Here is a 26,301-nt window from a genome sequence, read left to right as displayed (position 1 = left end):
AAGTATTTTTCTCTTGGAATGGACATATTTATTCTTATTAATCATGAGAAAATGCTTAATTGATCATCCATTTTTTCTTCCAATTTATTTCATTCTTATTTTTACCCCAACACTAGAAAGCTCTGTCCTGATCTCTGGGTCAAGGAACTCTGGACTCATCCGATATAATAAAAAGCTAATATGCTAACAACAGCCAAACAACCTTCCAGACGTCCTCCTGGAGGACCTTCCAGATGAAGCCGGGGCTGCAAAGGGCTGTGAGGGCCAGCCGAGGGTGCGAGGGCTGGCCAAGGCTGCAAGGGCTGAGGCAGCCGGGGTTGCAAGGGCTGAGCCCCTTGCACGAATTTTGTGCATCGGGCCTCTAGTTTTGTATAATGTTACAAAACAAGAATTCATCATCTCTGCTCCTTAAATTCAAGAACTTGATTTCTTTTTGTTTTAAATATATTTTTATTGATTTCAGAGAGGAAGAGAGAGATAGAAACATCAATGATGAGAGAGAATAATTGATCAGCTGCCTCCTGCACGCCCCACACTGGGGATCAAGCCCACAATCCTGGTACATGCCCTGACCAGGAATAAAACCATGACCTCCTGGTTCATAGGCCAATGCTTAACCACTGAGCCAGCCGGCTGGGCAAGAACTTGATTTCTGGATAAGAGAGGGCTTGAAGCTAATGTTCCAATTCCTGGTTAAACAGAGAATTCAGTTAACTAAGAGTGAGCATTCTGCTAGTCATGATTTCATCACACTTGCTTTTACTGTCCAAAATAGATCTCTTTCAAACTTCAGGGATTCTTCTAGGATTTGTGAACATTTTGTACCTTTCATGATTTAATAAAGTTTCATTGTGCTTTACCTGGCTTTCATCTCAGAAGATTTAAGGATTCTCATCTTTTGTGGTATATATGACAGCACCACTACTCAAGCCCTCTGGGCCATGTTAATTGTCCTCCTATTGATGTTGCTTCTTTAGTCAGGGCAACCAGACTCAAACATGGTATCCTTTTAGTTTTATACAAAGATGGGTTGACTTCCCCCACCCCAGCATACCTGTTTAAAGTTCCATGGCGGGGAGGGGGCTCTTTGGTTATATAAGAATGTCAGGGTTATGATTTCAAAAAGTAGGTTACAGCTATTTCTGGATTTCTTTTCCAAGCCCACAGTTCTTTAAAAATAGAATTACAATAGAGATTCAGCTCATCTTTAGATTTTTCTCTTTTCATCACTTATCTTTGCATTTCTTTTGCTCCTGTGATCTTTCTCGTTCTTCTTTTTGTTAAACCTCACCCAAGGATATATTTCCATTGACTTTTAGAGAGAGTGGAAGGGAGGGGGAGAGACAGAGAGAGAAATATTGATGTGAGAGAGACACATTGATTGGTTGCCTCCCACATGCTCCCCAACCAGGACCAGGGATTGAGCCTATAACCGAGGTACGTGTCCTTGACTGGAATTGAACCTGGGACCCTTTAGTCTGTGGGATGATGCATTATCTCTGAGCCAAACTGGTTAGGGGTGATCTTTTTTCTTAAAAATGTTCTTTTACTGCCTGGCTGGTGTGGTTCAGTGGTTGAGTGTCAACCCATGAACTAGGACAGCTATGGGCAAACTACGGCCCACGGGCCGGATCTGGCCCATTTGAAATGAATAAAACTAAAAAAAAAAAAAAAAAGACCGTACCCTTTTATGTAATGATGTTTACTTTGAATTTATATTAGTTCACACAAACACTCCATCCATGCTTTTGTTCCGGCCCTCTGGTCTAGTTTAAGAACCCATTGTGGCCCTCGAGTCAAAAAGTTTGCCCACCCCTGAACTAGGAGGTGACAGTTTGATTCCCAATCAGGGCAGTGCCTGGGTTGCTTTTTTTTTTTAATTAATGTCATTTTTCTACCCTGCCATTTAGTCACTACTGAGAATTTATATAACTTTGTCAGAGTTGCTGTCTGTACTAAGCTCAACACCTTCAGTGCTAACTGATATCGAAGTCCATCAGCATGTACAGCAGCAGAAATTGCTTGGAAATATGAGCTCCTAGAGCTGGAAGGACCTTCTGAATCATTTAGTAGAACCCCAACCCCGATTTACAGCCCAGGAACTGAAGGCCCTATACTGCATAGCTAGTATGTGGTTAGCTGAGACTAAGATGCAGACCCCAGGGTCTTTGTTGAATGTTTTCTTCCAACCATAGCATGCTGCTTTGCCACTCAGCTGAGCAGTAGCAGACCTAGACCCAAACCTGGCTGTTCCAACTCATCCTCCAAAGCTCACTCACTGCCTTCCACCATGTTGCCTGTGTTCTACTCAGTGTGACATCTCTTCACTCACCCTGAAAAAGTTCTTTCTCAACTCGGCTTTTTCACTTGCACACTGGAGGAGCCTGGCCTAAATAAAGAATCCATGGGGTTCTGTCAAGTAGAAGGCATTTTTGTGCTCACTTCAGTGGGCTCTGCTACCACCTTTAAAAAACGGCCTCCCTGAAGAACGTGGCTCCTTCCTGAACCTCTGGGGAGAGAAGCATACATAAGCAGAATTTGCATTCTTTTTTTCCATCATCTGATTGTTTGGTCCCCCAATTTTCATCTGAAGTCCAGGGGAGATCAGGAATCTTTAAAGTACTCAGAGAAACAAAAATGATAGGCTATACCTGATAATGAAGAGTGTGTATTTTGCTTGCACTTAGGAAATTAATAATTCCACTTCCTGCCCGTTCCCATTTATTACAATCTCAGTGCCAAAATGCTTACCTCAACTTTTAATACCTCTAACTGGCGTAAATTAGAGAAGCCTTCATTTCCTGAAAAAGATAGGCTGCTCAGATGACGTGGTTTGGGCACTACATACTAAGTGATTTTGTGAGCTGCTTTTTGAAGATTCCTTTCTCCCCTCTCTATAACCATTCTTAAGTAGAGTTAGTATAGATTTCAATGATGTATATATAACAAAGAACCAAAATTCAATAATGTTTGGGCTCATAATCAATGAGATTTTAATGAAAAGAAATAATAGATTACTAGATTTAGAAAAGTCCATGGGGTTTTTTAGGATGTGTGTGTCAGGGGACCCATTTATTTATTTTATGAATGAGAAATTGTGGCTTGCCCGAAGTCACATCTCACAGTGTTAGTTGGTTAAAACATACAAAATCTAGGTCTTGAATTTCAGCTGCCTATGTCTTAAGGGAATAGGAGCAAGCTATATATGAGCAAAGATTTCCTCATGGTACCAGTGGAAGCATTCCTGTAAGAAGTATTCATTGATCCCCTGTTTGTGACAGGCACAGTCCTAGGTTGTTGGGTATATATGGTTAAAAGAAGAACTAAGGCTTGTCCTCCTAGAGCTCTCGGTTTGCAGGGGTGTCCACACAGATGGTAAACCAGTAAGCAAACAAACACATAAATAATGATGGAGTGAAGGTCTGAAAGAAATGTTCCGAGTATGTGATAAGGAATAATGGGGATGGAGGCCTGCTTTGCTTTAGTGCTCTGGGCAAGGCTCCTGAGGAGTGACATCTAACCTAAAACCTGAAGGAACTAGCCCTGGAGTAGAATGAGAGTAGAGGGAACAAGTTCAAAGGCCCTAACATTGAAAAATAAAGTTTGAGGTTTTTTTAAGAACTGAAAGACTAATGGGAGAGGGGTGGGGAAGGAGGGCATGAGATGAGAATAGAAAAGTAAGCAGGAACCAGTCTTGAGTCATCAATATATTTATCTCTTGTTGAATCAAGATCAGTTGCTTCTTACTAAGACCTATGTGTCTTAGAGATAGGTGAATTTTAGTTTGATTGCCCCAACCTTGAGAGTAACTCAGATGGGATAGCAGAGAAGAAGGTTAAGCCCTCTTCATAAGACTAAAGGATGTTATTCTTCCCTAGGCTTTAGCAGTTCTAGCAGTCACAAAACACCCTTTGCTGGCTCAGCTCCAACTAGAACAGCTGGACCTCTGTGTCTGTCCCCCCAGCCCCTGCCCCTATCCTCTAAGCCACTTTGGGAAGCTCTCCCCTGCCCCATCACATCACACATGTTTCCTCCCTACTCGCCAGGTGGCCCTACTGTGTCATGCTCTTTTCCACTAATGTGGGCCCTGTTGAGTACCCCTGATGTGGGGCTGGGTTGCTTCACTGCCTAAGCCACTGTTGGCTTTAGCTGCTGCTAGTCCTTGCCTTCCTTCTGATAGGCAGTGTCTCTCTCTGCCCTTTCCTAACTTGAGTTCCAGCCTTCTCCAACAATGTTCTTGCTGAAGTAGGGAAAATCTTTTCATTTGTGTAAACAGTTCTCCTTTCTTTACATTCAATTTGACAGGGAGTTGTGATAGAAAATAATCTGAGGGAGAAAGGTGGGCCGGAGAGGGTCAATGAGGGGAAAAAAGGGGGACATATGTTATACTTTCAACAATAAAGAATTATTTAAAAAAAAAAAAAAGAAAAGGAAATAATCTGAGAAGTACTCCTGGCACTGCATTTACAATTCCCCGCCCCCCCCCCCCCCCCCCGGCCCCTTCAGGCTTTTCCTCCTGTGTACCTTGCTTAGGAAGTATTTCTTCCTAGATGGTACCTTAATCTTTCTCACTCCTATCTCCAAATGCCATTTTCTCCCTCACTCCACCCCCACCCATGCCTGAACCGAAGGATCACACAACTTAGACTCTCAAGCTAGGATTCTGACCCTTACCCAAAACCGTGGGGGACAGATGTGTTTCAGAATTTATAAGGTTTGGATTTTAGAAAATATGGCATGCTACTTTCGTACCCTGTAATCAGGTACTATTTCTAAAGCACAACATAAGAATATTCATAGTAAGTGGGATGCATACACAAAGACTATAAGTGGTCTTGTGTCAGTTCAGGTTTTGCCTTTAAAGAGATTTTCTATAACTTAGAAATTGTTCAGTTTTTAGACTGGTTTTTGGATTCTTGGAATTGCAGATAAGGAATTATGAACCTGTTTCCTTGTGTATACATACATAAACATAGTGGTTAGAATTTCCCTGCTAAATCATAAAAACTCATGTAAAATGAAACATTACCTTCCCCGCTCCCCCTGTTCATGAATCCATTCAGGTTAATGTGACTTCTGTCCTTCCTCCATGTCTGTGGGGGATATCATGAGTTGGCGTTAATGATATGGAAGGGGATGTTGGTTCAGCATAAGTTCTCCACCCCAGTACAGCTACACCATCTGGGATGGACAGATGGACATGTCACAGGAAGACAGTAGGAACCTATAGCAGCTGCTGTTCCGAGAGAAGATCAAGCACATTTAGAATTCCCTGCAACTTGACTGTGCACTGCATTGTGGATGCCTGGCACTTGGCCTCTGCTCACTGAGGTGACTCACATGTAGCCTGAAGAGTAAAATGCTCTTTAAAGCCAAAGCTTCAGGCCAAACTTAAAAGCATCAACCGATACAGATGCTTCATAGAGGGTCTTCTGCACAATGATACAGTTTATTTCTTTTTACCATATTAAACTCCTTCTTTGGAATGTAGTGTTAAACTGACAATGGATTCATATGTGGAACTCTGTGTTTTACACATACACTTTACAATAAGAAGGTTAAGAACATTCAAGCAGAAAATTGGGTTTGTGCTGGTTAAGTAAGCCTTTTCTTAAAGTTTCTTACTCTTGATCCTTTGAACAAGAAAAGGTTCTATATAATGTGTCATCCGTAGACTTCTTACGCAGAAATACTCAAAGTGGAAAGTGAAATTAGTATGTTTTCAGTGTTCTTAGAATTTTTTGAAGAGTAGTTTGAAAGCTTTAATTTACTCTATTCACCATGTTTACATTCTAGAAAATGAAGAGGTCAAGGAAACGACCTTACGAGAGCTTAAAATGCTTCGTACTCTCAAACAGGAAAACATTGTGGAGCTGAAAGAAGCCTTTCGTCGGAGGGGGAAATTATACTTGGTGTTTGAGTATGTGGAAAAAGTAAGTCACTAATCGATGCTATGGATATTTGCCTGATTCTTTTACTTAGGGCTGTTTCTGATACCATTCAAGAAAGTGTCATTATGATTTGTCAATGTTCTCCTAATCCAAGGAAAGTATTACCCATAATCATTAGAGAAGTCCTGAAATATATTGACGGATTTTATACAATTTCACTGTATAGATATAACCTTAAGTTTAAACAGTGTATTGGCTTGGCTTCTACAGTCTGAGAATTCGTGTTCAACAAGTAATTTTTAGACTTGGTTTATTTTAATTAAACCTAAGCGAGACTGTTGAGGGAGACAAATAAATGGGCGGCAACGGTACAGGATGGGAGAATACGTGTAAGATACCTCACAAGCATAGGATGGGTGTCTGAATCAGACCTAAGGTTGGTGAATGGGTGGGTTCATGAAGCCTCTTGTGAATTGCCAGTGCTTTGGCTATATTTGAGGGAAAAAGATGTGCCAGGAGGCATAAGGTGAGACCACAGATAAAGGAATTGGAAACGGTTAGGGGGGAGGGGGGGCGCGGGGGAGAAAATCACACATTGTTCAAGTTGTCTGAGTGTTTGTTTTAGTATACATTTAAAAAATGTTAACTATTAGTGACAGTTTTAATAATGGGACCTAAGGGCAAATGCATGCTATAGTAATCCGTTTTATGTGCCTATGATTTTCTTGGACAGCAGTTGACCTACAGCAGTTGGTTATTGTCAAGAACTTAAATCAGTGCTTTAAAAAGAGGAAAACAAACAGGAGCCAGATGGACCTTTAAAGATTTCCTTAATCATTAAATAGGTGGCTCTGCTGACTTCCTATGTTATTATCTGAAGATTAGGACTGGAAAGGTTTATGTTTGCTTTAGGTCAGTTCCCAGGTACTTTCTTTGGCACAAATGACCGAGTATCACCACCACCACCATCATTAGGAAATGGAAAGCAGTGTTGCTGAGACAGCTAACCAGTGATGTGGCTTTTGAATTAATTCAGGTTTTACAAACTATTTTTCTAATTAAAAAATATACATAGTCACTTCATTACAAGCAGAAGTTGAAAAGTTACAGGGCTTTTTGTTGTTTTAAACACTGCTTTATGGTTTATTTCCAAAATTTGTTTTAGGTTTTCTTTTTCAGTGTCAATTTAGGTATTTTCCTAGACCTTCCCCACCAAAATAAAACTGAAATTTGATATATTTTTTAAAGTCATACAAAAAGGATTGCTGTAAAAGCAGATGTTGTTTAAATTATTTTACAGTTGTCAAAAATAATCATGCCATTTGTAGTTTTCACTGCCAATTGATAAAATTCTGACATCTGTTTCAGTTTATCCTTTTTATTTCTGTTCTACTCATGGTGATTATTCACGATTAATAACCGTTTAGTAGGAATAAATGCAGAAATCACCTCTTTGTTTCAGATAATCTGTCATATCTGAGATCTGTCTGTTAGTAAGAGGCAGAACTCTACCAGAACTCTAGTTTCCTGACCCCGGGTCTGGGATTCTTCCTCTGATCCTGTATTTTTTCAGTAGAAGGTGACCATCACACCATTCCGTCAGTGGCAGTGCCTAACGATTGACAAATCTCAAGAGGGCAAGGAGAAGGATGCTTTAGGGGCAGGGGATTGTAATAGATGCAGGACCACAGGAGCTAAAATAAAATAGAAGTTTCTCATGCACAGATGCAAAGGTGGGCAGTATAGGGCTGGTATGGTAACTCCACAGCCATAGGAATTCCAGGCTGCTTCTGCCTTTCTGCTCACCACCCCTGAGATGTGACCCTTGTCCTCACAGTCAAGACAGAGCTCCAGCTATCACATCCCATTGGCCAGGATTTAGTTACATGGCCCCACTAGCTGTAAGGCAGCAGAGAAATATACTCTTCATTCTGGCCACCTATGCATCCACTTACAAATTGTATTACTGTGGAATGAGAGAAGAATGAATTCTTCTCTGCCACTGAGGGATTTAGAGTTGAATATGAAATGAGACAATTTATTTGCTCTATTACAAAGCCCTCTTATTCCTCCTGTGCATTTGGGACCTGTGCATTTGTTAATTGAAAAGGGCAATTCAAGTGGAGAAGCATTTTAAAAATGGTGTATACCTACTTGAAACATTTTCTTTTAACTTAAAACAAATAAATACAGATTTACCGTCCTTCAGAGGTAGGGTCAAGGCCTTTTGAGTACTGATCTTCTGATTGGTGTTCTGATGGGTCTTTCTTGCATACATCATACCTGTAATGCATCAACTATGATATTATTCTGTGCCAGCTTCTTTAAAGTGAGGCAAGAGCTTAGAAACATTGCAAAGCAACCTCAGTGCAGAATTCTGATCACTGCCACCATCCCTGTCCTTCCAATGTTTTATGGTTGTTGTACTGACATTTGATTAGAGGGCAGTATGTTTAATGGTTTTCCTTTATTAAGTCTTTCCAAAGTGTGAAATTTAATTTTCTTACAAACAGCAACTCCCTTTTAAAAAAACAGTATTTCATTGGTTTATGTGATATTTAGTTATATTAAAATAACAAGTGCATCTGTTAGAAATAGGTATGGCTGTATTGTAAATCAAAACTGTTTATATGTATACAACTTGACTGGTCATTTGTGCCATAGAAAGCACCTGGGAACTGACCTAAAGCAAACATAAACTTCTCCAGTCTTAATCTTCTTTAGGTACTAACATAGGTGAGAACGAAGTTGTCATGTTGTATGAGAGCAGCACTTTTCTAACTTTTTGGTCTCAGGACTCCTTTACACTTCTAAACATTATTGGGAACCCTAAGAGCTTTTTATTTATGTGCGTTTTATCTGTTACTATTTTTTTTAGAAGTCAAAACAGAACAATATAACAATATTAATCTATTTAAATAACAATAATAAACCCATTATGCATGTTAACATAAATACGTTTGTGTGTCCGTCATTCTTTCAAGTGCAAAATGGTGTTCCACAAGAAAAGTGGCTTGTTCAGTTTGCAACTCAATTGCCCAAGTCTTTTCCTTAAAATGACCATCTGCTGTGATGTGCAGCAGCAAGAAGTGTTTTGTGTGTATTCCTCATTTTATCGTGTAGGTTCCTAAAAAGACATGTACTTGAGAATTGAAATTTAATAAGACATGTACTGCTTCATCAAATACATCCTTAACTAAAACTGGTTTGTTTTTTTAACTGCAAGGGTGTGGCATTGAAGGATCAAAAGCCTTGATTCATGTTAAGTGCTACCAATTTATCCATCATTGTTTTGTGCCATAAGTGTAAATGCCAGCACAGTGAAAAAGGTTGAGTGTTATTATGACTATAGTTTTAACTTCATCATCCCTTCTCATGGTCTGAGAACCGCCTCCAGAGAGCCACAGATCACACTTTGAGAACTGTTGTCCTAGATCAGTGGTCGGCACACTCATTAGTCAACAGAGCCAAATATCAACAGTACAATGATTGAAATTTCTTTTGAGAGCCAAATTTTTTAAACTTAAACTATATAGGTAGATACATTGTTATTAACTTAATTAGGGTACTCCTAAGGCTTAGGAAGAGCCACACTCAAGGGGCCAAAGAGCCACATGTGGCTCACGAGCCACAGTTTGCTGACCACGGTCCTAGATGGTCATCTACAAACAGTAAATGTTAGTGGTGCTATGGGCCTTAGTCTTGTACTTTTCAGAGGGAATGGAGAATGTTTGGTTAATCTGGAAATTCAGTGAGACTGGTTAACTAGAGTTTGTACTTCATGAAAAACTTCCATGAATTTTAGAATGGTCATTCCAAACTGAAATTTTCAATATTGATTTGTTTGGAGTCTGAATTTTTATTTCAGCAGTATTTTCTAGCCTGTTTTAGTTTTTACACTGATTGTATTGAACACTACTAATCTTAGGGATTATTTCTTTTAAGAATGTTTTCCAGGTCTCCCAGGAATATTTTCAAGGCTTGATTTTATTGCAAAATTATATTAAAGATGCACAATGCACTGTTAAAATGATTCCCTTCATGTCTTATCTCTACTTTGTATTGTTGTTTTTCCATTGAAAACTGCTAAAATTATACCTGAAAGTTTTTAGGGAGAATGAAAAGCGCACAGGATTATTATTTGGGACAGTACTGGGGAGTAGGAAATTCTCTTTAAAAAGAACCTTTATTTAATACAATATCCTACTTCAACATGAGAAAGGTTATAGATGAAAAGCAAAACAATTTAAAAAAATGCAGGCTGTGTATTGGATGAGTTATCATCCAAGATGTTTTTTTAAATTATTAACATATAATTTATGGGCCTACCTAATTTTGGAGATTAATGGCTCCCTATTTAATTTTTAGAATATGCTCGAGTTGCTGGAAGAAATGCCAAATGGAGTTCCACCTGAAAAAGTAAAAAGTTATATCTATCAGCTAATCAAAGCTATTCACTGGTGCCATAAGAATGATATTGTTCATAGGGGTAAGTATGGAATTTTTGAAATACAAATGTTCAAATATCAAAGTTAACAGTAAAATACTTCATATATTACTATCATAATATTTCCATAGACACTGAAATTCCATTGAAATTAAATACATTTTGTAAGTACAGGATATGAGACCTTGTTTGCCTTCCAAGTCTCGTTTTGTATCACAAAAAAGAATGGACGGCAAATTTACTTGGATATTATGGTGAGATTTCTGTGTTTGTATAACCATATTCACTCTTAACTCTAGAATCACCTAGTGTTATAAAAAACTCAACAGGCCCTAGCTGGTTTCGCTCAGTGCATAGAGCATTGGCCTGTGGACCAAAGGGTCCTGGGTTTCATTCCGTTCCAGGGCACATACCTCGGTTGCAAGATCCTCCCTAGCCAAGGCCCTGGTAAGGGCATGTGCAGGCGGCAACCAATCGATGTGTTTCTCTCACATCTGTATTTCTCTCTGTCTTTACCTCTCTCTTCCACTCTCTCTAAAAATCAATGGAATAATGTCCTCGGGTGAGGATTAAAAACAAAAAACTCAACAGGTTCAAACTTTAGCGCTTACTGGGTGGGGGCAGGGGGATTCTCTCCATTGCCTTTGGTTCTTCAGTTAGATCAGGTAATGTGAAACAAACCCCAAATCAGACTTTAGAGATAGTCACTAAATCACTGACACCCCCCACCCTCCCAATCGCATTAACAGTCATTGCTTATTCCCTTAGAGACCAAGATCTCCAGTCTGTACCTTTATCTCCTAAGTTTCCTTACCTGTTACTAAAAACTGCCCATTGTTGCAGGACACATGCATGACCAACTTGACATAAAGGCCATGATTATACTTTCATAAACTGTTTTGTTTTATGCTTTATGACCATGAATTGCACGGTCTTTAACTCTATACCATTTATCTAATCTAATAAAAGACAAACATGCAAATTGACCTACCTTCACTACACCTTAAGCTATGCCCACCAGCCAATCAGAGCGACTATATGCAAATTAACCCAACCAAGATGGTGGCTGGCAGCCACAGAGCTGGAGCGAGTAGGAGGCTTGGTTGCTGCAGTGATGGAGGAAGCCAAGCTTCTCGCCCACCCTGGCCGGCTCTGAGCTCCACTAAAGGCAACAAAGTTTCAATTATAGAAGCTAAATAAACCCCAGATACCTGCTTTCAGCCAGCCGTGGCCACGGAGCTGGAGTGAGCATGAGGCTTGGTTGCCCCAGTGATGGAGGAAGCCAAGCTTCTCGCCTGCCCTGGCTGGCTCTGAGCTCCACTGAAGGCAACAAAGTTTCAATTATAGAAGGTAAATAAATCCCAGAATAAAAAGAAAAAAACGGAGAGGCTGGGAGCTTCCGTCGCCGGGGGGCTTGGCCAGCCTGAAAATGGCCCTTAGCCCCTCACCCAGGCTGGCCAAACCTCCATAGGGTGAGGGTCCCCATTAGGGGGGGCTTGACCAGCCTGCAAACAGTCATCAGCCCCTCACCCAGGCTGGCCACGCACCCCAGCAGGACCCCCACCCTGAAGGGGGTGTTACCAGCCTGCAAACACCCATTAGCACCTCACCCAGGCTGGCCAGGCACCCCAGCTGGACCCCCACCCTGATCTGGGACACCCTTCAGGGCAAACCAGCCGGCCCCCACCCGTGCACCAGGCCTCTATCCTATCCTATATAATAAAAGGGTAATATGCAAACTGACCCTAACAGCAGAAAGACTGGGAATGACTGGTCACTATGACACACTGACCACCAGGAGGCAGACACTCAATGCAGGAGCTGCCCCTTGGTGGTCAGTGCACTCCCACAGGGGGAGCTCTGCTCAGCCACAAGCCAGGCTGATGGCTGCCAGTACAGCGGTGGTGGTGGGAGCCTCTCCCGCCTCCTCAGCAGCACTAAGGATGTCAGACTGCAGCTTAGGCCTGCTACCCGCTGGCAAGTGGACATCCCCCGAGGGCTCCTGGGCTGCCAGAGGGATGTCTGATTGCCAGCTTAGGCCTAATCCCCCGGGGAGTGGGCCTAAGCCAGCAGGTGGTCATCCCCTGAGGGGTCCCAGACTGCGAGAGGGCACAGGCCAGGCTGAGGGACACCCCCCCCCCAAGTGCACAAATTTTTGTGCACCAGGCCTCTAGTCTTCTGATAATCTCTCTTGCATTCCAGAGTTTTGCAATCATGGGACATAAACTGATACAAGGATAAAGCTAAAAGATGTTTGTCAGAAAATGTTATATATACTTCTTGTCTTTTAATTGTCAAATAAGTGATACTACATTTTAATTTACCTATATAGAGACACAAGGATATCACTTTAAAGATAGTCTCACTTTAAGAATACCTTGTGAAGAATGCTGAGTCCTATTATTTCTAGAAACAGACAGTTGATATTTCTCTTGCATTTGACTTTCATAGTAGTTATTTTTATCAAGGATGGCATGGATAGACGTCCAACAGCTGGAAATCTAGTGTCTAGGGTAAAATAACAGTCTGTACTTTCAGTTTGAGGCTATTAATAAGGAACTGATTTAACTGCATTTTCATAGTGTTACAATGATTTGGTTAAGTGTATAGTGAATCAATGGTTGGGAATTAGCAATAGAAACCATGATTCTGAAATCTACAGATTTTATTTCTACCCCTTCCGTTCCTCCATTTTCACCTCTACCATATGGTAGATGATGGGTTCTCTAAAAATGCAGTTGTGCCCTAACCGGTTTGGCTCAGTGGATAGAGCGTCGGCCTGTGGACTCAAGGGTCCCAGGTTCGATTCTCATCAAGGGCATGTACCTTGGCTGCAGGCACATCCCCAGTGGGGGGTGTGCAGGAGGCAGCTGATTGATGTTTCTCGCTCATCGATGTTTCTAACTCTCTATCCCTCTCCCTTCCTCTCTGTAAAAAATCAATAAAATATATTTTAAAAAAATAAAAATGCAGTTGTGAGATGCCTTCCAAGGGGGATATTAATTTGCATTTTCTGTGTATTTCTACTCCTCAACTCCCACCACAGCTTCAAAAGATCCATGGAAAAAATGAGAAATCTTACTTTGACACATTCAATATAGCTTCATTCAACATTAGAGATTTATAATTGTGAGCCACATAGAAAAGCTAAAGAGATATATAAATATAGAAACTACACAGAAAATCATAACAGAAAATGTATCTTATATGTATTTTTTCCTCTGGTAAATACAATGCTAGGTATTTGCTCTCAAAAAGTAAAAATAGTTCCTTAAAATGTGGTGGCCTAGATTCACTCATCCTTAAATTCCGTTCAAAAATGTAATTAATGCCTTTAAGATTTAAGGGGAAAATATTTTTGAAATTGCGGTCTTCATGTTCTTCAAAAAGAAATTAATGGAACTTTTATGTACCAGCATAAAATGTGTTGCTCTGCTTTTCACTGCCACAGGTTTCTATTCAAATCACTGAATATTTCTAGTTAGGTGCTATTATAGTGTTCTATGGCGTCAATCAGCAGTACATGGGACATGTTTTAATCATTGTTTTTTAATCTTGATGCTCCAGATATAAAGCCAGAAAATCTCTTAATCAGCCACAATGATGTTTTGAAGCTGTGTGACTTTGGTAAGTTGAAAAGAAATTGAGCCCTTTAAGTACAGTAGTCCTCCCTTATCTGTAGTTTCACTTTCTGTGGTTTCTTTTACTCATGGTCAGCTGAGACCAGAAAATATTAAATGGAAAATTATAGAAATAATGAATTTGTAAGTTTTAAATTGTGTGTCACTCAAGTCTAAGTAGTGTAATGGAATCTCACGTTTTTCTGCTGTCTCGCCTGGGATTGAATCACAGTATCTGTCTCAGTTATCAGATAGACTATCTCAGTACACCAGTGCTTGTGTTCAGGTAACCCTTATTTTACTAATTATGGCTCCAAAGTGCAAGATAAGCTGTGAAATGCTTCTTTTAAGTGAAAAAGCATGTATGTGTAGGAAAAAAACAGCAGATACGGGGTTCAGTGTTATCTGTGGTTTTAGGCATCCACGGCGGGGGGGTGGGAGGGGGAGAGGGTATGTGTGTCTTAGAATGTAGCCCCTGTGATAAGGGAGGACTACTATACAAAATTGAGTTAATATAACCCATAGGTAGTTTTCACAAGCGTATTTAAAGTATTTTTTATGTTTTAATTTAAGTAGCAGAGAAACATTTTATTTGGTCATATACTGAAAAATTGATAGCAGGAAGAATACTACTCTCTGTTCTACATAGTATTGTCTACTATTTAAAAAATTCATCATGCAGTAGTTATTTCATGAGTATTCAAATGCATGCATGTGCATATATTCATAAGTCTGGCAGTTAATGACCCCTGAAAGAGAGTTTTCTAGGAAATAACCTCTGGTTTGAGTAGAATAAATTTTTTTTTAAATATTTTAAATGTTGATAGAAATTGTTTTAGTCATAATCATAAACACTGAAAATATGCCTATGTAAATACATACGTGTGTATGGTGTGAATGCACATGTTATATATCTGTAAGATCAAAAGACATTTTTAGGACAGTTCTATTCTCTTTAAATGTTCAGTGAATGAGATTAGTAATTAATGTGTAATACTCCAGCTTCTGGTTGAGTGTATAATGAAGTTTTCAAGTTGTATTTTCTTCTACTAGAAAATTCTATATTGTTTCCTGTGTATAAAATTCTGTATTAAAAATATGGGGTGTTTAAGGCATGAATCACTTTTGTGAATTGTAGTTTTGTCTAATCCATATATTGAAAAATAACTTGACTTTTTTAAAATTTAATTTTTCAGATATTCAAATATAATCACATACAATATAAACCTCCACATATAAATGAGAGTCACTTCTTTTTGTAAACAAAAGTTAGATTAGTACTTAGGAGATGGAGCACACAAGTGAGACATGGAAACATTCCAAGAAATCACTTTAGAATGACCAGTTTTGTGCAGTGTAGCAATTTGAAGCATGTGTAACTGTTTCTAGCCAATGTTTTCAAAGATTTTGAACCTGCTTCCTTGAGAAAACCATTTTACATAGAACTTAATTTTCTTCATACTATATGACAAGGAATATTGCAGAGAAGAGTCCTGATGTATCCTAAACATCTTAAGATGTGCTTAGGAAAATAAAAAGAAAATAATGACTACTATAGTTAAAAGATTTTGATCGTGGCATTTTTGGCATTTCCTTAGAATTATGATATTCAGGAATAATATCTCTTTTTTACTTCCTACCCAAATTGTGATAACCACCAAATACTGAGACTTTGTGCAGCTCATAGACCCTTTACTGTGTATCCATGAACTATGGGGTTGGTGATCTGCTTAAACTCCACAGTTACTGAAATTTGTTAAGCAAGTTATAAAAGATGCCTGTAGAATGGTTAGTAGAATGCCTGTAGAATAGGAAAAGAGTATCCCTAGTCTAGCATCATTTAAAGAAAAGACCATTTTAAATGGTCCAGAAGTTCAGCATGGCGACACTACTGTGCCCTGGGCATCCCTTATAAGGACTTCCTAATTGCTTTCCCTCCCAGAGCATGTAGCTCCTTTGTTTAGCTGGAAGAACCCCATGTACAAATACAAATATTCCTTCAAAATATGTCTTACAAAGAAGTATTAATTAACTGAAGTTAAGGTTTTGTTTTCTTCTGTAGTTTTTATTTTTTTACTGTTCCATTTTAAGAAATACTATTTTCCACTTTTCAAAAGTAATATACACCTTAATTTTTACCCCCAATTTTAATGTTCTGGTTTTCTATAGCTATTTACAAGAAATCCCTATTACTTTTGGTGAGTTAGATGGGTAATTAACTTACCTGCTGGTTTATTTTGTGACCCTAAAACCTCTTGAAATGGCTTTGGGGGAAAATAGTAATAGAGTCTATAAGGTAATTAAGATATCTCTAATGTGCTTCTTAGTCACATTAGGAGATAAAAATAATTTTGGCCTGCTTTGTTTCTGTCATTGCCAGCTGTTACTTGCTTCTATAATGGTTGGAGCTGATCAGCAGCAGTAGATATACAAATACCATGAATGGCCCACATTGCAGCATATAATGACTGCTGGGATACACTAGTTTAGCTTTGACTTCTGGCTTTTGTGGGCTTCATTTTGTTCTTAAGGTTTGTATTTATTGGGAGAACTATTTAAAAAATATGCTCTCTGCCATAACCGGTTTGGCTCAGTGGATAGAGCGTCGGCCTGAGGACTGAGGGGTCCCGGGTTTGATTCCGGTCAAGGGCATGTACCTGGGTTGCGGGCACATCCCCAGTAGGAAGTGTGCAGGAGGCAGCTGATCGATGTCTTTCTCTCATCGATGTTTCTAACTCTCTATCTCTCTCCCTTCCTCTCTGTAAAAAATCAATAAAATATATTTTAAAAAAGAGGAATATGTCTAAAAAAAAATAAATATGCTCTGGCCCTAGCTGGTTTGGCTCAGTGGATAGAGCATCGGCCTGTGTACTGAAGGATCCCGAGTTTGGTTCCAGTCAAAGGCACATGTCCGGGTTGCAGGCTCGATCTCCAGTGGGGGGCATGCAGGAGTCAGCTGATCAATGATTCTCTCTCATCATTGATGTTTCTATCTCTCTCTCCCTCTCCCTTCCTCTCTGAAATCAATTAAAAATATATTTAAAGAATAAAAGTTTATACTTAAAAAATATGCTCTGAATGCATATTAAAGCATGTGATGATTTTGAAAACATGGATTCCTTAGTCAGAGAGGGAGACTGTTGTTTTTTTTGGTTTGTTTTTTAGTGAATACATGCTTTTAATTGACATATGAACAGTGGATTAAACTTTTAAAATAACAAGAACACTTAATAAACAGCCCATCAATACCAGTCATTATGTTCTTTTCATGTTCCTTTAAAATATTGCTAGCACTGAAATATTTTGCCAACATGATTTCTTTTTCAAAGTTACATCTTTGGGCTTTGTTATCTTTCAGGTTTTGCTCGGAATCTATCAGAAGGCAATAATGCTAATTATACAGAGTATGTGGCCACCAGGTGGTATCGATCCCCAGAACTCTTACTTGGGTGAGTTATCTTCCCCAAATAGAATGACATCTGCATATCTGCTGATCCTATATAATTAGCTCTGAGATCATCTATGGAAAATAACATCAGTTAATGAAATACCAGTTACCTATTCCACTGTAACAAACCACCCTAAAACTTAATGGCATTAAACAAAATACCATTTTATTTGCTCACTATTCTGAGTGCCAGTGATTTGGGGGAATCAGCAATTTGAGTTCAGCTGGATGGTTCTTCTGCTGGTCTCAACTGGAGTTGCTAATGTCACTACAGTCAGTCTGTGACAGGTCATCTGGAGGCTGGTTGGTTTATGGGGCCACAGCTGGGACAGACCATCTCTGTCCCATGGGGACTCATTCTCCAGTAGGCTAGTCCAAGTTTCTGTGTGTGATAACAGAACTCCCTGCAGCATTAGGGCAAGCCCCAAACCAGAAGTTGTTTTCAAGCTTCTGTTTGCATAGCTTTTGCCTCATTGGCCAAAGCACATTACATGGCCAAGTCCTGATTCAAGGGATGGAGGAATAAACTACAGTTCTTGGTGGGATGAGTGGCAGGGTCACATTGCAAAGTGAGAGATGTATGGAAATGGGGGGAATTATTGCAGCCATCTTTGTTAATAATCTTTCACATTAAGAATGTGGATGTCCACAGAGGTTGTTTTTGTCTATTTCTTCTGTGTACCTCTGTTTGGACTCACTGGGATGCGTAGTCCATTTTCTTTGAGAGGGATTGTAATTTGGATTTACCAGTGTGCCACAAGAATTTTTAAAACATGTAATACCTGATTTAATCAGAGGCACTGACCTCTTTTCCCTTAGATTGTCAAATTGAAAAAAATGACAACAGCCAACATAATAGCCATCTACTGTGAATGCCCAGTCTTGAACCATAAATATATAGGTCATATAATAGAGTTGCATCTCATTGGTCACATCATATAATAATGTTGTGTCTGGTTTCTCTTTGGTACCATAAATACTTATATACAAGTATAAGTACCTGGTTTTTTAAAAAGTCACTTTGGAGCAAAATGAGTAGCTAATTATTTATTTTTATTTTTTGTAAATAAATCAAAATGATACCTATTTTTATCAGATTGGCAAAAAGTCTATTTTCATGTGCTGCAGAATTGTATTAATTAGTTTATGTGTGCCATGAGATGAAAAAGGTTGAAATTTGCTGACCTAGAACAAATTTTTGGGAGCATTTCATTCCCCAAGTGAGGTGTTACCAGGCGTTTGCACTCTATTAAGGTTTATTAAGCTATTCATGTTCAAAATACACCCAGATGTGAATAGATTTCAACTTACTGTATGCTATCTAAATTGTTATTAAACAATTTTTTAGCATAGATTTATTCACTTGTGTTCTAAATTTTTACTTGGATATCCCTTTTTTTAGCCTCCCTTTTATCCACATGGCACTTTTTTAATTCCTTAAATACATAAATGTGTTTTAAATCATGAATCTGTTCAAAATAATTTGGAAATTATTAAAATATATTTCTTCAATTGCCAGGATAATTTCTCCCTTGCTTTTCAGAGCTCCCTATGGAAAATCCGTAGATATGTGGTCAGTGGGCTGTATTCTTGGGGAGCTTAGTGATGGACAACCTTTATTTCCTGGAGAAAGTGAAATTGACCAGCTCTTTACCATTCAGAAGGTGCTAGGACCACTTCCATCTGAGCAGATGAAGCTCTTCTACAGTAATCCTCGTTTCCATGGGCTCCGGGTAAGAGGCTTTGCGAAAACTCAAAATGGAACTAGTACAGCAATATTTAAATCATTGTTCATTACAAAATGGAATGCTTAGCTATTCTCTTTCTCATTGCAATGTTTATAAACCCCACTATAATATTTTATATTTGAATCTTATATAGTATTTGTTAATTTTAAAAAGTGGCCTGAATTTGAAAGTGGGAGCTGCTTATTTTTTCCTAACTTGTATGTACCAATTTTTTAAAGCCTTTTCTAGTTTGGGTATTATTATATTCTAAACTTTGGTTATCTCAGAATGTTTGTTTATCCAAAATATTAAGCATCCCCAAAAGATGTAAAAATGTACAAATAGCTGCTGCTTATTTGAACAGACATATTTGTAGTGATTTGAGGAAGACTATGAATACTTAACATTCTTCAGATTTAAAGATGCTGTTCTTGTGGCTATTTCTGTTGACAGTGAAACATTGTCTTCTTTTCAAACTAGTGTATTGTCTTGGGCAGCCTTTTTGAGACTTGCTAATGTTGTATAAAACTTTTCAGAAAATATACTAAAAAGCGTCTTAAAATATAAATTTTCCCTAAATGAGGGACAACCGGCCTGCAGAAGCACCTTATGGAAGTGGCCAGTTCTAGGCTGCTTCTCTCTTTCATCTACCCCCAAAGCTACATTTTTTAGTTGTCAACTACCCTGTTTGGGCCAGCATGCCAATTGGTGGTGGCCGTTGTGGGAACTATAAAACAATCTCGTCACCAATCTCTTTCTTTCTCTTAAATGCATAATTCTCAAACCGTGTTTTCTTGACATTTGCAAAGCACTTTGTTTCTTCCTTTGAGTTTCTGAACCTCAGTTCATTTCACTTTGAAGAGCACCCCTCATCACACATGAGTGTCCAACACAGCACCCACTCCGAATGCCAAAGAAAGGAGTAAACAGAAGTGTATAGTTTCTCATCTCCTTCCTGTTTTTTCTTCTCTCTTTCAAATCGTTGTTACCTCCAACAAGTTTCTCTTTTCTCCTTTTATTTTTTTTTGTTTTAGTAAGCCAAAGATTAGCCAAATTATGACTATAAATTAGGATGCACAGAGTTCAACAGTTGTTAAAATGACAATAGGTAGGACTCACCCTCAGTCTAGCAGAAAGGAAAATCTATTCAGACATAGAGTTATTCATAATTCATGAATTCCTGTTTGGCTGAGAATACATCCAAGCTCCTTCTCATAGCCTACGACACCTTGCCTGATTCAGGTCCTTCTAGCTTCCTGACCTCAGCTTATACTGGTCTCTATTCCCTTCCCTCCAAACTGTCACCACACTTGCCTTTCTTTTTCTTTGACTTTCATAAACATTCCAAGGTTTTTCCAATCTCCTGGATTTGAGTCTTGCACCTCCTTCCAGTAAAGGGACTTCCCCTGTGCGACCCCTTCTCATTTTGTAAGTTTCAGCTCCAGGAATGCCCCTTCTCTCTGACCTCCCCAACATACTGCCCCCACCTCCTTTCTGTTATCTTCCATAGCACCCTTTATCCCATCATAACACTTCTCATGGTATGTAATTATTTGTGTTTGTTTACTTGTTAATTATTAATTGTCTAGTTCTCAGCCACTAGAATATAAACTCACCAAGGGCAGAAATCATGTTTTGTCACTGTGTTTCCAACCTCTAACAGAGCCCAGCATATTTAGTGGGACTCTGAGTATTTGAATGAGCGCTTGAACCAATTTGTGCTGTCAGCGCTCAAGTTCAACTTCTCTCCATCTCTAATGCTGCTTTCGCTCTTTCACCTTTTTACCTGAACTATTGACAGCTGCTCCCAAACTGATTGCTCCAACCTTCTCTCTTCACTTCAGTCTTTTCACATTGCCTTTAGAAAATGTTACCCTGAGGGGAAAAAAGGAAGTGGTATCTGATAGCATAAGATAGACCTCATGGGCAAAATAGTCACTAAAATACCAGTATAGTCTTTTATCACAGTAAGACAGGTATCTCTGTCTCTGGGCTAATAATTAATGCTCTGACAACATCCAAAGGAACCTTTATACCTCTCTGAAGAGAAGTACCTAGGTTTGGGAAGAGTGTGGGTTTGGACTGTAGACTTGGGGTCAAATTAGTTCTACTTCCTTTTCATCATGTGACTTGCCTCAAACAAGTTATTGAACTTTCTGGTCATCACCTTTCTTATTTCTAAAATAAGAAGAATGATCATTGCTAAAATGCCTCATGTACCATCACTTCCCTCAGAAATCAGTGTTAGGTTGTTGCCTTAGTGTCTGAGTTAATTCAGCTCATGGCACTTCTTCTACTTCCTCTATGTAGAAGATGCTGTCCTACTTTTCTCCATCCTCACATTTTTCTTATCTCAAAACCTGGCTCAAATATTAGCTATGGATTTTTCTACAGCTGCAGACCACCTGGGTCTCTCCTTTCTGTGAGCTCCACAGGGAATTTACAGCTGCACAGTTACTTATAATTGCTTTCCCACCTGACTGAGTAGTGCTTGAGTGCAAGGTTTAGGTCTTCCTCATATTCTCTCTCTCCTGCCCTACCTGGCAGGCACAGTGTGGGGATGAGGTCATAATCACTCCTAAAGGCCTGGTTTGTTTTCCCACATAACCATTCCTCCCATTCGCTCATTTAGCATGTGTAGGGATTTAAGTACTTCAAGATATTGTGAAATGTGAGGGAAGGACAGAACATCTAAATAAACTTGACCTCTTCCCCTCATTTTATTAAAAAAATGCATTTGTTAACTTAAGAGCCTGTGTGCCTTCTGTTCCAACTTACATACAGGAAGGGATTGAAGACAGGTCATTTTAAAAGTATATAAAAGCAATAATACAATGTGTGTCTTAATTCACCATGTCTACTTCTGTGGCCTCTCAGGAACTGGCCTCTCTGTCTTTTTCCTCTTTTCTTCCCCTCTAATTTTCAGGAGTAAATGACATCTTGTTGTGAAAAAGACAAGAATTGTCTGTATAAGCAGATATATTCGGTATTAACTGTATAGTAACTGAATTCTCTATATAAGCAGACAATACTGTATAAAAACAGTTTCAAATGTTTATATTTTGGTTTGTTTTGCATGCTTCAGTATTGTCTGACGAGATTTAGTATAATCTTTCACCTGTGAGTTTTCCCTTTATTTAATACCCAGTTCTATTAATCCATAACTCAGATACATAGATACCAAAAGTAATATGCATATGAGATCAATTTGACTTGGATTGGCACTAGGGCAAGGACTTCTGTTCGGCTGCTACCTTCTCGAATCAATGACAGTACACCCACAGGTATACCCTTCCTCCTGTGCTAACACCCTGTCATGTTGTTCTTCCAGTTTCCAGCTGTTAACCATCCTCAGTCATTGGAGAGAAGATATCTTGGAATTTTAAACAGTGTTTTACTTGACTTAATGAAGGTGGGACAAGTTGATGTTGTCTGTATGAAATGTCTTTTGGTTTTTGGGTTCTCTTATGTCTTAATTGTGACCATAGCCTGCTTTTACAAATTAAATGTTTTGTTAATAGATGTATAATGGTGAATAATAGGGACTGCATCGTGTTAAAAGACATGGAAATTATTTTAAATAGCAGATGTATCTGGTATTATAACATTTCATCTAAACAGGACTGTGAGATACCTAAATTATAATCCTAAAATGGACAGAATAATAACAATCTAAATATAAATAATAAGAAATAATTAAATTTATTCAGCACTCAAGAGCTGAATATAAGGTGTGTGTTTTTTTCAAGCATTGGGTTTTAAAACAAATCTTAAAATGAATGTTGAAAGAAAAGAGATTCTAACATTTTTTTTACATGATAGATAAGGCCTCTCATAAGATTATTTTATCAGATTATTTTAACTAATTCTGTTCATTTTTTAACTTAGCCTCTTCTCTCCTAGCCTTGGCTCTTTCTGGCTCTTTTTGACACAGATAATTGACAGTACTGCTTCTACTGGGCCTGAGTGTTCCTCCTGTTGCTAGTGCACCTGTCCAGGAGGTCTTCCTGCTCTGGACTACTGAAAACATTCTCACCGTTTTTATTCATGGTTTTCTTCTCTAGTAGACAAAGTCAGCCCCTTGAGTGAGAACTATTTTTTCCCCACACTTCTCCAGCTTCATTATAGGCAGTCAGTGCATAAGCAAGTGCTGGTTTTTTTAAAGTAGACCTTTAAAAAACAGTTGTTAATGGATCAGGTTTGTTATATGCCCATTCAGACAACCATCAAAATCAGAGGTGGTTGCACTGTGCACAGAGCCTTCCAAAGGCATACTTAGCACAGTTGGAAATTGTTGAACAGTGCTCTCAGAACTTTGCTGTGCTTTAAACTATGTTAATCTGTGTGCCAAGGAACACTGTAAATAGGCGTGGGGCAGAGGTGGGGGAGGGGCGTGGCCTTTGAGAAAGGCCACATACCATATTCATTAACCTATAAAGGCTCTCAGAAATCCCACAGCAAAGAAGCATTTCTGTCTCACCCAACATTTCCCAAATTTAATTAAATACTGAATACATTTTTTAAAAATAAAACTCCACAGCACTAGTGTTCTTCTGAACACAGATTGAGAGATGCTATTAAAAAAAGAACCCTCAAGGCTCTTTCAGGTTAATTAGGCATAAATTATCTCTTAAATCAGTTGGGTTTTGTCAATATGCTCTTTCATGCAATCAATATTTACTTACCAGGGTCTTAATTATTTAGTAACTTTTAAAATCCTATAATAAAAGCCTAATATGCAAATCAGCTGAACAGCAGAATGACCAATCACTATGACATGCACTGACTACTAGGGGGCAGAGCTGGTCCCAGCCTGCAGGCCCCAGGCCAGCCAAGGCGGGTGCCAGCAGAGGCCCCCTGATCGCCCCACCAGTGGCCCCACAGATTGGTCCTGATCACCGGCCAGGCCTAGGGACCCTACCCATGCACGAATTTCATGCATCGGGCCTCTAGTATAAATATAATAAAGTAGAAGAGCTGAATTAAATGCAATTTCAAGTTTTCTGCCTTTTGTCTTTTTATAGTTAAAAATAATTGAACTTTCCCTGTTAAATCATTACCAAATATAATTACAAGCATCAATGATAACCTGAATCTCTGCATTTATACCAGTTTGGAAGTTAAACAGCTTAATTCCTATTTATTTAATATATGTACCTTTAAGTTTTCTCAACATTAAAGAACCATTTTATTAAAAGATATATTCATAAGGTATACAAATTATGTGTATATCTCAGTTAATTTTTGTAACGTAAGTATATCTGTGTTACCCCACCCAAATTGGGATATAGAAAATTATTAACATTCCAGAAGTCTCCTCATGACTGCCTCTCAGACTGTATACTCCATCCTCCCTACTCCTGGAAACCACGATTCTGATTTCTATTACCAAAGATATTGCCTTGTTATTATTGAATATTAATATAAATAGAATTATTCCTTTTGTCTTTTAGTTATCTTTTACAATGAATTTGAAAAAATAAATAGTACCATTTACCTTTTCATGAAGAAATGTATTCTCTATGCCATTTCCCTAAAGCAGATTTGATACTTTAATCCATTTATAAGTACCTAAAATGGCCGTCTCATTCTGCATCTGTTTATACATGTCAGCCATTTTAGTGGGACTAAAAATCTCCAGAATTAATCCAAGCCCCTAATAACTTAAAGAAAACTGTAATAATTATATGAGTTCTATTTTAGTTTTTTAAAAATTATGCTGTTCTATTCTTTCCTCATAATGATCTCATCCTTCCAAGTAATTTGAAAATTAACAGCTATATTCATAAACATAAAAATAGTTCTGTGCATGTATGTGTAGTAATTTCTACAGTTGCTAATTTTAAATTAAAATAGCACCGTAATGCTAGTAGATATTTGGCTTCTGAAAGTTCACGTGTACATCTAATTTAAAATACGACTCAGAGGCTGACTTTCCTTTGTTTTAACTAGTATCATGCAGTTGAAATCATTTTGACTTTAACTGTTTTAACTGCCAGTGAGAAATCATTTTATACACCTCCACAGTTTTTGTTTTCTAATAAGGAAGAAGAAAGAATTGAGGTAATTTTAGAGTTGTATCTGAGTCAACATGAATGTAAATCCATTTGCATGTAAGCAGCGGCTTAGGTTTCCAGATTCTGACGCAAAGTGAATGTGTTAGTATATGAAAGGATCGAATTTCAAATTCTCTGTGATGCTAGGTTGAAAGTGGTTGTCTAAAATTGAATTCTGGCTTATTGGGAGCCAATCTAGGTTTACTATCAGTGTTCAACAGTGGATCACAAAGGGATTACTCTTGGCTAACCAATGAAAGTGATCTAAAGATGGATTTGGAAATACTGGAATTTTACCCTTCTTCCTCTCTCTGAAGGAGAATCCCTGTCACTCAAAGAGAAAAGTTAAGTGTGCTCTATTGAGTTGTATTAGGTTATGTAGATTGTTCCTTATTTTAAAATTTTGTTTTATTGCTTAAAGTATTATAAAGAGTAGTACATATGTCTCCTTTTCTTTCCCCCTTGACCTTCCCCTGGCCTCCCCTACCCCCCCCCAGGTTGTGTTTCTTTATATATTTAATTCGTCAATAAAACCAATTAGTTTTAATAATGAGTCACCTTTTAAAATCCTGTCCAATTACTAATAAGATAAATATTATGAGAAGAAAACCTTTTCGTTGTAAAAGAATATAATTTGTGCAATGTAAAACGGTTAGTACCTTAATGAATAAAGAACACTTAGAAATAAATTAGAATAGATACACAGATAGAAAAATAAGAAAAGAAGGAAGATAAGTAACCAGTGAACAAAGATATTCAACCTCACTAGTCATCAAAGGTATGAATTAAAACAACTGTGAGATGCCATTATTAAAATATATAATTTACAAGCACTAAAAAGAATGATAATGCCTGTTGTTGATGAAAGTGCCAGGAAATTGGTAGACTCAATTTCTGAGAGGAGTATAATTTGAGACAAACTTCCTAGGGGGTAATTTGGCAACACAGAGAATAATCTTTAAAAGTTAGCATACCTACTAGTTCCATCTCTAGGAGTTTATCCTGTGAAAGGGATCCTGGATGTATACAAAAATTTCAGGTGTTCACCACTGTATTAATTATAATAGTGAAAAGTGACAGCCATTTAAATGTCCAACAGTAGGAGATTGGTT

At 38.4% G+C, this 26,301-nt stretch overlaps 1 protein-coding gene across 3 annotated transcripts in view; it reads left to right on the top strand.

The window, feature by feature from the left end:
• CDKL5 (cyclin dependent kinase like 5) overlaps positions 1 to 26,301 on the top strand; it is a 188,129-nt gene that overhangs the window by 108,458 nt on the left and 53,370 nt on the right. For all 3 annotated transcript variants that reach the window (XM_059679845.1, XM_059679844.1, XM_059679843.1), the window contains 6 exons: positions 5,797 to 5,933; positions 10,260 to 10,380; positions 13,906 to 13,965; positions 17,317 to 17,407; positions 18,950 to 19,139; positions 22,465 to 22,545. In XM_059679845.1, coding sequence (XP_059535828.1) covers positions 5,797 to 5,933; positions 10,260 to 10,380; positions 13,906 to 13,965; positions 17,317 to 17,407; positions 18,950 to 19,139; positions 22,465 to 22,545 — 680 coding nt within the window. The remainder of the gene's footprint in view (positions 1 to 5,796; positions 5,934 to 10,259; positions 10,381 to 13,905; positions 13,966 to 17,316; positions 17,408 to 18,949; positions 19,140 to 22,464; positions 22,546 to 26,301) is intronic.

The sequence above is a fragment of the Myotis daubentonii genome, chromosome X, assembly GCF_963259705.1.
Source record: "Myotis daubentonii chromosome X, mMyoDau2.1, whole genome shotgun sequence".
Lineage (NCBI taxonomy): Eukaryota > Metazoa > Chordata > Mammalia > Chiroptera > Vespertilionidae > Myotis > Myotis daubentonii.
The sequence above is the reverse complement of the archived record's forward strand: the minus strand, read 5'-3'. Positions and strand labels throughout refer to the sequence as shown.